General features: G+C 33.6%; 1 protein-coding gene across 2 annotated transcripts in view; it reads right to left on the bottom strand.

Annotated features, from left to right (window-relative positions):
- LOC149773619 (synaptic vesicle glycoprotein 2C-like) overlaps positions 1-14946 on the bottom strand; it is a 79570-nt gene that overhangs the window by 25026 nt on the left and 39598 nt on the right. For both annotated transcript variants that reach the window (XM_089946350.1, XM_089946349.1), the window contains exons 6-9: positions 12383-12543; positions 10211-10285; positions 3950-4060; positions 2992-3080 (exon numbers count right to left, since the gene is read on the bottom strand). In XM_089946350.1, the coding sequence (XP_089802476.1) occupies positions 2992-3080; positions 3950-4060; positions 10211-10285; positions 12383-12543 (436 nt within the window). The remainder of the gene's footprint in view (positions 1-2991; positions 3081-3949; positions 4061-10210; positions 10286-12382; positions 12544-14946) is intronic.

The raw sequence follows: 14946 nt of genomic DNA, 5'->3' as shown, positions 1-14946 counted from the left end.
TATACAAGCAAGTCTACAAAGTATGTTAAATCTGGCAATGAGTATGAAGCAGTCAATGATAGCCTTTTCTTAGTGATAAAATGTCTTATATTAATGTGCATTATCCAAATGCAATTTATTTTTACCCAATAAGAGTAAAGATAGCCATCAAGAAGTCCAACAAAAAGCCCATGGCTACCACAGTGTGGAATAATTGTTGAAAGATTTTTTATCCATATAAATAGAGTATGGTTTTATCATCCCAACAGCTATGATATCCCGGTCAACTGTTGGGGTTTCTAATAAAAAAAAACTGCTGTATGGCAATAATAGAACCACTGACAAAAACTTATTAGAAGGCATTTTTGTGAGAAAAAGATATGGCTGATGCTGGGGTTTTGCAACTGACATGCAGTTTAAAATATCTGTGATTCTGCTGGACTGCAGAAGTAATTTAAAGTTGGATTCTTCCTTTTTTGTGATAAAATCAAGAGATGCTGACGTTCTGGTCCAAGTGGTTGATAAGGTAAGAAAAGGTGGGCAGAACTCCAGAAGCAAAAGGCGCAAAGCTTCTTCAATGGAAGCTCTGAAGGCTGAGTCTTCCCACAACATAGTGAAATCAAGATGTGAAGAAGGAATATGCAAGCAAGCATCGTCATCTTTGCTTGCATGTGGTGAGATTGATGTCTCTTGAGTTGCCTGAGAAGGAGCTGGCAAAGAGTGTCTGCCACTGACAAAGCTCATGGAGCGCACTGAAGTAGAAACAGTGATTTCCAATTGGTCACCAATTAAAAGAGTCCTTCCTACTGACCAAGGATTGTGAGAACTTAGAGGTGGCATCTGTTGGAAGCTGAGGTACTAAGCTCAGCATCGTAAATGGAGAATGCAGTGAGGCCATATTTGGGTTAGACTGGTCTCCATAACTGCATGTATACACCAGGTTTGGGAAACTAATGACAGACTGATTTCCGGGAACTTATTGTGTCAAGATCCCTTGTAGTAGGCCTAAGCCAGTCAAAACAGAAATATGACATGTTTGTAGAATGTTGTCTAAGTCATAATGCTGGGACAAGTTATGGAGTGTTTGATTCATATGACCAGTCTGTGTATCAGTGACAGGAGACTTTGTTTTGCTCATTCACTCACTGTTTATAATCCAAAAGCTGTCAAATGGTACCCTGATGAGGCAATGCATAAAGTAAGTATTGTCCAACATGAGGAGTCCTGTTGTGCTGACACAGATACTGGGGCTGTCTCTGATTGTGTAGATTTCTGGCATTTTGTAATTGGAGAGCCTTTTTGTTGATTTATCTCCCTTATCTGCCAAAAATTCCTGCACTGAGGTTATGTCAGCATGTAAGCTTATAGTGTCTTCGTCTTTAGACATGCGTATCTGCGTTTTGTCCATGGTCTAATCTGTAAGACACAAAGAGCCAAAATGTAAAAACCTGTTGTAGCTCTGCACCTGTCTTTTATTACTGAACATGAAGTTAGTACAGAGCTATGCCATATCGCGTTACCTGGAAAATAGCAGACGAATTTAATGAAGCTATGAAGCAAGAGGTAAGAACCAAATAATTCACCATACTACCTGTGAAAAATTAAAGGACAACCCATAGAGGAAAATCAAATGAAGCATGGAATCCAGACACTAAGTGTATTAGCAGAGAAAAACTCACCTGTATGTAGCCAGCCACTGTGGAATTATAAACATATTAAGAGTTTCCTATAGGTCTCAGAGACTTGCATATACATAAAAGTACAGCCCAAATTAATTGTGAAGTCACACAGGCTACCCATGCAAGTACCTAAGTCCAATTAAATGTGTAAAGATGACAAAGTGTGGGGTAAAATTGTAAAGGCTGGACTTCGTCGACATAACAAAGAAAAGTTGGAAATATTGATGGTGTATACTTTCCTTGTAAATGTAAAGTAAGAACTCCTCCAACTTGTATCAAAGTTGATTCAGGATTTTGAAATTGCATGTGGCATGAGTGCAAGCAGTAACTGAGATATTCATGGGTTTTGTCACCAATCCATATATATTTAGCTGGGAGGGATGGATTTGATGTTGTTGTTGTTCTAGGGTTTAATGCCATTTTGCAGCACAAGATAGGCTATACATGGCGGCCAGCATAAATGGTGGAGGAAGAACCCTGGAAAACCCAGGGAAGAACCACTGACCCAAGAGAAGCTACTGGCAGGCTTTCCCATGCACCCATGCTAGCTGAGCCTTGGACTCGAACCCACGTGGTCAGAGGTGAGATGGCAGTGATCCGCAATGTAGTAGTTCTTGTAAGGTAATATGATTGGGTAACATATTTCAAGAAGAAAGAAACTTATACTTTTGCCAAAACCTAGGGGCTGCCCACTAATGTTACAAACAACAAAGATATGTGCCATTATCTATTTACAAGTGTATTGAAAGGTTGTTGAACATAAAGGTCAGATATCCCTTACCTGACTGCCAGCTTTATGTCATTAACAAATTCAAATGGAGGTAACTTCAATATTTTTCAACTATTTTTCACAAAATATTCAATGTATGTGCAAACTTAACCTAAATTTATGCTGGGGTAATTTTCAACCAAAAAATGGCACCATATACAAATGCTTAGTTTGCTCTGATGATAATAAATCAAGTTATACAGAGGTGACAATGCAAATGTGTAGATGTGCGAGAGGCTTGTACTGTGGTATCTGAATTATATGAATTTTATTATTCCTTTTAATTCTAGGGTGAGGGAAAACTGTGTATCTGAATTTAAGCAATATGGCTTATTATATAATCTGAGGAAGTGTGTGTGTGTGTGTGTCTGTGTGTGTCTGCATGTGTGTGCATGTTAAAAACATATATACTCATCCAAAACTTAATGTAAAATTAATTATCAACAGTATCATGGCCTTTCTTCTGAGACTGGGGCTTTTATTCTATGGTGAGGGAAAACTGTATTTGAATTTTAGTAATATGGCTTATTACTAAATGTGTGTGTGTGAAAAACATATACTTACCCAAAACTTAATGTAAAATTAATTATCGACAGTATCACAGCCTTTCTTCTGAGACTGGGGTTGAACACATCCTTAGTTTGAGACAACATCTGTCAGTAAAAAAACATGGTACTTTTCACACAATGAATAACAGTAATATTGTAAAAATGTCATGAATAATGCTAATAATGTCCAAATATCATGAACAGTAATACTGTAAAAAATAACATTAATAACAATAATATTGTAAAAGATATCATGAAATCAAGGATATTAAGACAAGTCATGGCCAGACTAAAACTATATTAAAAAATTTTGATGTTTTGTTGTCAGTAATTTAGCAATGGCCAAGAAAACATCAGAATGTCTGTAAAGGTTCATAGCAATCCCCCAAGCAGTCTAGGGGAAGTAGCAATAACAAACAGATGGAAAGATAATGAATGACGATAACACAGAATATCTCATAAGCTCTTCTGTTTCAATACCAATAAAACAAAAAAGTAGAGGTCCAGGACAAGATATGGGGCCCACTATGGAGCTATGGGAGGCAGCTTACCAACAGTTTTGGAAATTACTGTAGAATGAAATTAAATATTTTATTCAATTGTACTTAAAGAAAGTACAAAGGCAGAAAAACTGAAAGAATAATTGAAAAAACTAAAATGTGTACACCGAACTTGGATACTCACAACAAGGCCAAAAAACCTAATCAATGTGTGACAGACATGGATGAATGGATCTTAAAAGTTAAAAGTACATGCTTCTACCACTATCAAGCTGGAGCAAAACAAAACAAATTATTAGGAAGAAAGACAAAGAAACAATAAGAGGGATAGATTGAAGGTCTTTTTTAAAAAGAAAAGGAATAAAGAAAGACATTTGTTCTGCAAATGAGTGAATTTCTTCACCTAAAGACTAACAAATCCAGAGAAAAAAGAAAACGAGAATATGCACATAGATTGGAGACTTACAAACTTACTAATTTTGCTTGTGAGGTAAATTTATGATAACAGGAAATATCCTTATTTCTGGCTTCAGAATCATTCAGTTGTACATCTTCTTCATCTTCAGATATCTTTAATGATGTGATCTGAAATAAAAATGTCAACAGAGAATCTAAGCAAGAAACATCATTCAACCCAATGTTACTGATTTCTCCATAATCAGTTACTTTCCACATTTAAACCTTTATTTCTAAACGAACATTGTAACTATTAAACAATAACCTTTAATAATTTTGTTAAAGTTCTGTACCACATGCCTATTATTAAAGTTACGATTTTATTTTAGTGTCTCAGGCACACGATCCATAGAGATGCCAAGGATGGTGCCCTGGCTCAGATCTTTACAAAACTGAATTTTTTTGTATGATAAAAGAGAAAATACTCCATCAGTAACTGCAGACAAAAATACATTTTTTTCTCAGATATGAGAGAGACAAAAAGAGACAGAATATGTGCCACATGATTCATAATGAAATTACATTTACATTCCTTCTTGTATTATATATATATATATATATATATATATATATATATATATATATATATATATATATATATATATATATATATATATATATATATATATTGTATTGTATTATTGTTATATTTATATTTCTTTCTTTTACTTTTTTTAAAGATCTAATTTGTACTTTTATCTAATATTCAAAACTGCTTGTATTAAACTTTGGTATACTTTACTACTTGTTTAAATTATTAAATCACTGTCCACTACTGAAGGACTGATGGATGGACCAAATCGTAATACACTAAACTTTAAAAAATTAATTTATAAATTTAAAAAATCTACTTAAAAATTAATTTATAAATTGAGAAAATCTACTTAAAAGTTCATTTATAAATTGAGAAATTCGACTTTGATGTATTTATATAAAATTACTAAATATTCCTTGGTTTTATTGTAAAAGTTCATGCTGAGGTGATATCTGTGACCCATCATCACTTATTAACACAGGCATAATTTTACAAACATATTTTCATTTTTTTTTTACACATATAGAAATATTTTGTATCCTTTACTGCTTTATCAACCCATTCTGCGTTTAAAATTTCATAACCCCATTCTTATTTTTTGGTACTCCATTACATCTTAATTCTTGTTCAGTTCTAGAGAATTATCAAATGTTTCCAATTTTTATTCCAATTCACTAGTTTTGTCTAAAAACTGCTGTATGTTTAATGTGATCATTTCAAAGGTGGCATAATAGTTTTATCCCTTCTTTCCAATAATAAATTTTCCAAAGACACTAGATAATTTAACACAAATGGAATGTGATATTTGTCCATGAACCCTTAAGTGGACTCTCAACATGGTTCTATAAGGCCATGTAAAATGTGTTCAGATTCTGCATCTTTCAATAAAGAATTATTAAATTTCTAAAGACCTTTTCTTATTGGTAATTTTTCAAAATTCAAATTTAATTATCACAGATGAGTGATCTGTTCTTTGACAAAGGTTTAATCAAAGCATACTTCACATCCACTAATATTTATCCATCAGAAAAGAAATCAAACATAGCTTGTTTTTAAAAAATGCCTTTGTCTTTCTCCATGTATACCTTCAAGCATCCACATTTAATTCATGCAAACTATCAAATCAAATTCAAAACATAGGTCTAACATTTGTTCACTTGCCTTGAAATTAATGGTATTAAAATAATTATAAGTATCTGAGTGGGGTTCAAAGTAAGATTAATAAGATCACTAGCCTAAATTACACTTTCATCATGCAAATTATCAATATTCCTCACTAGTTTTTCATAAAATATGGCATATATTTGTTGGGGCCATGTCATTTTGCAATACTGAATACTAAATATCCAGGTGAGCTGATTAACTTTAATGCCATGTAGTTTGAATTATAAAATAATTTGTAACACCTATAGCATTAGATGTATTTGAATTCAAATAACATTAATATCATGTGGGCCTAATATATTTTTCACCCCCCTCTTCCCAAATCTGAATCTAAAAAAGAAAATTATTTAGAAAGTGTTTTTGCTTCTAAAAGTTAGAAACATCTCTTCCAATCTCCTCTCTTTTTAGGTGTCCCCAAATTCCTAACAATTTATGGTACAAATGTTAATACCTTCCATTTTGTTACAAATGTTAATACCTTCCATTTTGTTACAAATGTTAATACCTTCCATTTTGTTACATCATGTTACTACCTTCCATTTTGTTACAAATGTTAATACCTTCCATTTTGTTACAAATGTTAATACCTTCCATTTTGTTACAAATGTTAATACCTTCCATTTTGTTATAAACGTTAATACCTTCCATTCTGTTACATCATGTTTGGTCTTTATCATCAATGAATTTAAAATGAAAAATGCCAACTCCAATATGTGCTGACGATCTGTTATTCTAGATAAGAAAAAACTATAAATCAATACTAGAAAACTGTAAAGTTTCAAAATTGCATACATATTTATATACAAATCTCAGATCAGAAAAAGAGCCACAATGCTGCACTCTTATACAATGTTGTATTCTTATACAATGTTGTAATCCTATACAAGTTACATGCTCTTGAAGGATGCATGGTACTAATTCAACTCCAATAGTAAACATATGGAAACACCATCATATTCAAAATTCAATAACTTAAAATTTCTGGGTGCTGATGATGAGACCTATAGTTCTCCATGCACATCTAACCTTGGTGCAAGCTTATGTGTGGAGAACACCATATGAGCCGCTGCATTTTGTTTACATACATGTGCATGAAACACATGTTATTGATTCTGCACCAAATGAATCAGGTGCTACTTTCATTATTGAGTACTCCTGAGTCAAGCCTGTAAAAAGACTAAAATTGCATCAGTAGAAATTTTTCTATATTTTTTAAAAATTACATAAAGAATAAGCTCTCAAAAGATATTTTTACTAAAATTTTAATTTTCATTATTAACCAATTATGGACCACCAAACCCATAAATACTCTATTATTTCTTCACCCATTTCTAGACTGGTTAACAGTTCTTCCATATAATTAGTACCATGTGTCCGATAACCAGATTTAAATTTTTTAGAAAAAGTTGTATTTTACTCATTGATATTGGAGCATAATTGTAAGAAAGAATTGGCCATACTTGTGCATGGATAATAGTGCAATAGCATTTTATGTGATACCAATGTCTATAGCTAAATTGCATCCTCATTACATGTTGCTGTGTTGTATTGTACTTATTAGTGGCTTATTCTTGTTATTAAAATAACTGTTTTCTGCCTTTGTATCTTCATGTTATCTTTCTATGGCATGCATGCTACACATAAGAAACACAAGCATGCTGACATCAGCAAGTATGACATCACAGGGTATAAAATTACATGACACATTGTATTTTCATCTCTCACTGGCTATAAGACAAGTTTTAAATGTTTTAAATTTCAAAATTGCATTACTTTTCTTGCTGACTCTCACAGAAATAACATGCAGTGCATCCCTATTCACATCAATCAAACAAAACAAATAAGTGTGCCACATGACAGGTCAAAATGATAAGAGGCCATTGCCCTTTTGTGACTAAAACAAATACACACACCCATGAAGCATCAAGAGATGCTGACATTCCAAACTTATTTAAACTATCATCACATGTGATTCATCACCCCCAAATCTTAATAAAAAGGTATAAAAACCAAAGAAAAGTTCCATAAGCTTTATTATACTGAATAATTAAATAACAGAGTGCTACTTTTTAGTATAAAACTATGGGGAAGGATGAGGAAGCAAAGAATAGACAATAGAGTAATTTCTTCAAGCCTGGTAATGTTCCCCACAACAAGGGGGAAAATGTGCATCAACCCAAAAGACACAGCAACATGAGGTCTGTTACATAAGGACAACAAGAGACAAATTTGAAAAAGCTATCCAAAGGTCCTATAATGCTGACATTGATGTTGGAGACAGAAAGTGTATGAACAAACTGTTGCGGCTCAAGCTATTAAGTAAGCTGGAGGTGGAGAAATGTGTGAAAAGATTTGTGATGCCAAAACATGTCCATGTCTCTATGCATTATTCAGACACTGATAAAACTTATCACTGCATAAACTCATTGTTAAATTTAAGTAATAGAATTGAATTGCATATTAAAGTTGTCTAAAAGATAAATCTATGCCTACATTTACCCAAAACTCATAAAAAGTTAAGAAAAAGTCTCAAAATCATTACTGTGGCTACTTTCCAATATAAGCAGTGTTAAATTACTTACTTTTTAATATAAAGCTGAATAAAATGCAGAAATTATTGAACAAAAGAGAAACAAAGCAAACCTTGCAATCACTCGATTACAGTCAAAGGGGAGGTAATACACCTAGATTTGGCAAACCAAATAGCAAGCTCTAATTTACAGCTAAATGATTCCTTAATATTACTTGATAGTAAGTACAGAGCAATGTTGGCTTTATAAATAGCTTTTGTTTCAAATATGAAACCATATTTCTGACATGAAGCTTGTTTTCATCTATTCACAACAACATATCTGGTGAACAAAACACATATCGCTTAGTGCACACAGGAACAAAAGCTGAGATGTGGAATAATGTGTTCTGACAGCACCAGTTCCAACACCCCGACTATAAAGGTTTTAATCATGGGACTTGGTACATGAAGAAAAAAGAGGTCTGGTGTGGTGGGAGAGAGCAATATGTTCACCATGCAGTTATACATCAAGAATGCTTCAACTGTATGAAGAGAGGTTGGGGAAGAAAAACTGTCTGTGTAAATAATGCAATACATATAGGACTTTTGCAGACTTTTATTGAGAATGAAGGGTTGAAAACTATTATTTTAGGTGAAAATGTCCCTCCCTGCTCCCTCAACAAAAGGGATGTAGAAAAGTTCCAATACTGTTTGCCAACAAATTTAATGTACCAATATGAGAAACATGCTGAATTTAGAATACGTGTCAATGAGTTTAATTCTGTGACAAGAAATAAGACATATATAATTGATATTCAATGTGACTCGACATATAATAATGCAATTTACAGGTTGAGGCAATGCAGCATGTGCAGTTTTGTGCACAGTCCTTGATTTTTACAATGTTCTCTGCTTTGATCTGCTGAAAGTGTCTCTAAAGTTAAATGATCAGTATTGATACATAAGTGATTGTGACATAAGTGGCTTACATATAAAATCTTCCCCCACCCCCTTTTGGGGAATTGTTGCATGTGTTAAATGGTATTTAACCATATAGGCCAATCTGTGGGCACCATCATATGAAATTCTACCATCAGGTCATACTATGCTCTTTTCCCCATGGCCTGAGCTATCTAATGCCACTGTCCAGTGTATAAAACCATCCCCATCTGCCTTTTGTATAGATTTTTCTCCAAAATCACATGCAAACCATGCAAAATAGACTCCATTATGAATGTCATATGCAAAACCCACCAAAATGATACTCTGGATGCACATGGTAACCATGGAAACAACAAGCTCCTATTATGGTATAGGTCGCATATAGGACACACAGTACTAATTCAACTCCAATAGTAAACATATGGAAACACCATCATATTCAAAATTCAATAACTTAAAATTTCTGGGTGCTGATGATGAGACCTATAATTCTCCATGCACATCTAACCTTGGTGCAAGCTTATATGTGGAGAACACCATATGAGCCGCTGCATTTTGTTTACATACATGTGCATAGAACACGTTATTGATTCTGTACCAAATGAATCAGGTGCTACTTTCATTATTGAGTACTCCTGAGTCAAGCCTGTAAAAAGACTAAAATTGCATCAGTAGAAACTTTTCTATATTTTTTTAAAATTACATAAAGGATAAGCTCTCAAAAGATATTTTTACTAAAATTTTAATTTTCATTATTAACCAATTATGGACCACCAAACCTGTAAATACTCTATTATTTCTTCACCTATTTCTAGACTGGTTAACAGTTCTTCCGTATAATTAGTACCGTGTGTCCTGAAGACTGGGTAAGGTGTATGGAAAAAACTGAACCGTGTCATTTTCTTTCTGACTATGGTGATGAAGAGAGCTCTAAACGAAGCGCATAATTAGTTTCATGCCTAATTATTTTGATCAGCAGACCTGGCTCTACTAGGTTGCTTAAAAACTCTGTCTTCAAGAGAAATATTCTGATATTGTTAGAAAAAAGATAGTTACCCAAAACAACCCGGTATAACAGACTGATTCAATTTATTGACATAAACATTGCAAGTGGTACATACTATACCTGAAAAGTAGATTTTTCACAATTCCAACTGTGTATTGTTCTCAAAACTTCAAGGGCCATCTCCTCTCTATTTTGCTGCATAGAAAGAACATGTATTAGTTGCCTTATTAATTTATTTAAAGTCTTAACACTTTTTAATTATTCATTTCAATATCTCACATTATTGCATAGCATTATCATGATGAAATATGGAGCACAATGACCTATATTTAAGATGACACTGTAGTACCCTCTTACCAAGTTTAATGATTCCTCATATAACAGTATTATATAGGAAGTAAAACAACCAATGTGGTCAGCTACCCAAAGATGTCACTGATCAACAGCGCATTAATTGATATACACGTGGGAAATGGCAGGGTATCTCAGTCCAAGGTTCATAATGTCATGCAACATCAATATTATCTGGTTTTAATGTTTACTGGAACCCAATGAAGTTGAGGACCAATATCTTTCAAGATTCAATATTATTCATATGGTCTGGCATATGCAACATGCTGCATGTAAGGGAGTCATTGGGGTTTTAAGTGAGTCAATAATAATAATAATTACTATAATTATTAGAGTGACCATCATAGGACATAACTTGAGTGACTAAAACATCCCTTTTAGTTGCAAAACTTCTCTTTCAGCAGAAAAGCAATGTTCAGGTTACCCTGTATTGCAAGCTATGGGGTCAGGTTATTTGAGAATGTTCTCAATGATCATCAAGATCAAAAAGCAATAGTGTTGTTTTGGCAATCTGACCATCACACATCACTGATTATTTTTAATTTGGGCTTTAAATGGCTACTAACATTAAATCTTTGCCTCAGGTTCTTGGTGTTGAATTAATGGAGCAATTCTTCTCCAAAATGAAAACATAAAAAAGTAACACATATACATCGTTATATATTCAACAGCCACTTTAAATGAGAACTGCATTCAGAATTGGGGGCCCCGAGTGGCCAAGTGGTCTAAAGCGCTCTTCGTTACAGATCACTGACATCTCACCTCTGTCTGCGGCGGTTCGAGTCTAAGATTCAGCCAATGTGGGTATGTGAGAAAGCTTGCCAGTAGCTTCTCGTGGGTCGGTGGTTCTTTCCGGGGTTTTCCCGGGTTCTTCCTCCACCATTAATACTGGCCACCATGTATAGCCTATCGTGTGCTGAAAAATGGCGTTAAACCCCACAACAACAACAACAGCATTCAGAATTTACAAATCTTAATCCATAGTTTACTTCCTGTCAGTCAGCATCAAAGATGTCAACTTGTGCTGCATGAAGCCAGAAATACTGCTTACATTTCAGAAGGGTAAAATCAGAGGTTGTACCAACTGTTAACTCCTGCTACACTAAAGCTGGTTCAAGATTTTTTTAATATCAAGTTATCTATTTGGAAGACCACAACAAAACAACATCCACCAAAAAATATACTTTTAGTCATAAATGTTACATGTAGACTATTGAACAAGCACTATTATTATTATTATTATTATTATTATTATTATAAGTATTATTATTATATTATATTCAAATGTTGCTATGGGATAATGATCAAACTTTATAAAGTCTCCATAATGGTCTCTCACTTCTGCCTGTTCTACCAGTGGTGACTACTCCCTGCTGTGAGAGCCAAGGATGGTCTCTGGCAATACTTTGTTTACAGAGGGTACAACTCTTTTAGCTAATTACCAGCTAATTGTCCATTAGGTTCTCAAGAAGCATGCATGTACAAGGTAAAATAATATCCACCACCCCACAATCAACTTCTAACATTCTGAATATAGTGTTCAATATATCACAAAAGTTCATAAACATCAAAATTGAGTATGTAGCATGTTAGTAACAAAATCAATTGCTAGAAAGATTGGTTGGAAACCATTTTGGTGTGCACAACATAGTAAAGTCTATCTATTCAACTGATTTATGCGAATTCAACTTACTTGCATCTTGTGTTTATGTCAATTAATCTTAAAACCCAAGCAGAAAAATACACCCCCAAAACGAATTCATGCATATGAAGCAAAAAATGCCATTTTTTATGAGTTCAGCCAGGATGAAGATTTGGCTCTCTAATGGTGGATGGATTCAAACTGTATGAATCTGACATAAGCAAGGTATCTCAGGAAAGCAATATATGCATAAATTGGGGGTTTACTGTAAGTAAATTCTGAATTAAAAATTTACCAACCTGTAGCAAGAATTTTGGACTCTCAGGCATCAGGTAATACAAAGCTGCTGATGTCAGACTTGGTACAGTACATATTGCAATGAAAATCCTCCAACTATTGTACTTGAAATTTGGAGAAAAATAACCCAGATCTGCATGTGGAATCACTATCCATGCCAGCCCTGAAGATTAACATTCACTCATGAATAGGCCATCTCAAAAAACATTTTCAATTAGTAGTAAACGTGATATATATTTGTATGGTCAGAAAATGTGAAGTAAGTTACTAGTTGAATTAAACAATACAACAGGTTTAATAAATACAAAAGCTTTAGACAATTCCTATACTTAATGCTTCACATCAAGGTACAATGTAAATAACTCATTTCAGATTCATTTAAATCATCCACAGTCACGTGGTCTTCAAACATTCTGAATAGAATGTTCAAAGCTCCCAATCCAGAATAATTGAAGCCATATCACTGATATTCTGTAATAAACAAGCAGATATGTATTTTACCCAACATTGATATGACCATCCATTCAGAAGGATATGTGTTGATATGATTATTAAGATGGCTACTGTGGCTCCCATACTGGATAACCAAAAGGCAATCTGAAGGAGCAACGATAACAAACAAAAGCTAATGGGTACCAGATGCAGGACCAATTACATAAACTAATGGACGTCAATCAGCAGAGCCAGAAATATCTGAAATTGCTGAAATGGATTGATGGAAGTCTCTTGATTTGCAGTAAATTTTGGATCAAACTTGTTTTCAATAATATTGAACTTTAACCCTATTTTCAGCTTCCACTCTGTTTCCAATCAAAATCCAAGTACACTCAATTTAAACTCACACTTGTTTATATATATATATGATTAAAAGTGTATGGAACAAACTATAGCACTAGATAAACCATTATCTTTTTTTAAAAAATATTTGCACTTATAGAATGAACAACATATTTACTTTCCTAAAATATTATTAACTTTAGAAAAAAATCTTGTATACACCACTCCCTTGATAACTCGCACCCTGATAACTTGCAAACCCGCTTATAACATGGGGTCAAGTGTGGATCCCATTTTTTAAACCAGAAAATACCCCAAAAATTTATCCTTATTTGTTGAACTTGAAGAAAATCGGTAACGGAAACTCTGATGTATCTTTCGTTTTATCGTAGAAAACGGTAGATAGGACCTGGAAATTTTAATCAACACTATGAAATATCAAATTTAAAATTAGGCCATACAAATTTATAAATTTTCTTTCCAAACAACATTCCTAGTACACATAAATTAATGATATGTAAGGAAATTTCGATCAATGAAAATGTCACTTACGCTGAGTGGAGGCAGTACTTTAATAAATAAATACAAATTAAATAATTTTTTTATCAACTGAAATTTGTGTTCTAGTTCTATCTTTTAGTTCCTTTTAAGTGTAATTGTCATAAATGCAATGTGTCCTCTTGTAATTAAATGTAAAATGCATCAATCTACTGTAACAGCCATGTCCACGAGCGTTTCTCTGAGAACCTAATTAAGTGCCAACTGCGTTTTGATAACTGACTTAGGGAGTTATTTGTTGTATTGTTACACTGAATTAAAGTTGGCCTCCTTTGTATTATCACATTAATTATGTCTTTTGAATCAAATAAAGGAGGTGGAATAAAAGAAAAGTTAAAAGGCACGAAAATCCTACAAACTTAAAATCTGGCAGCTCCAGTCATATGTCGGGTGAACTCACTTCAATCGATCAAATGAATGCTTATAGATGTTAATATGTAACATAAACTACCTTAAATTTACCAACTCTTTCATGACTGTGATCAAAGATAGCAAGGCAGCCAAGTGAAATGAATATTTCATAAAATAAAGAACTTGCTTTCACAGATACAGACCATTGTGGACAAGCGAGTTTCAGAGAATTCCTGAATGGCACTTAGAGAAATCCTCAAGGATGATAAGAAGCTTCATTATTAATTCCAATGAAATCACAACATCAATGTTGTACTAATTGAGCAATAAAAAAATTGAGTTTCAACATAGACGATTATCTCACAAAATAAATGTCATGTGTTTTTGGAAAAACAGGAATCTTGTTTGGAGGTGTAGCAACAGTTAGTCTAGTTCCTTGCTCTGTGGACTCCCGATTTGGCAGGATAATATTAAACACCAGTATGGGAACCAGACTCATCAAGAAAACAAAAAGCAGTTACGTATACACAGATTTTTTTCGCATATGTGTGATGGTTGTTGAAACTAGTTGGAACAATCTTTTATATGTTGGACATTTTGGAATTTGTTTTTATTCAAGCAGAAAAGCGTGTTATTAAAAATTATTATCGACGTGATTGTAAAATGAGGGTTCAGTCAATAAAAAGCCCAGTTCCCTAACGCTGCTTCCCCCCACGGTTTTCTTGATGTCAAAGCCATTTTTTCTCTCAATTTTTGGAGATCCCTCAGTAACTCACGCCTCGCTTATAGTGCAGTCTATGTTTGTGGACCCTGTTGTGCATGAGTTATCGAGGGAGAGGTATAATTATTAAATTTAAAATAAAAAATATCTTTAAAACAA

Source organism: Sinohyriopsis cumingii, unplaced genomic scaffold, assembly GCF_028554795.1.
Source record: "Sinohyriopsis cumingii isolate HCF-2022 unplaced genomic scaffold, ASM2855479v2 utg000624l, whole genome shotgun sequence".
In the NCBI taxonomy this organism is placed as follows: Eukaryota; Metazoa; Mollusca; class Bivalvia; order Unionida; family Unionidae; genus Sinohyriopsis; species Sinohyriopsis cumingii.
Note: the sequence above shows the minus strand (reverse complement) of the source record. Positions and strands in the feature narration are given on the sequence as shown.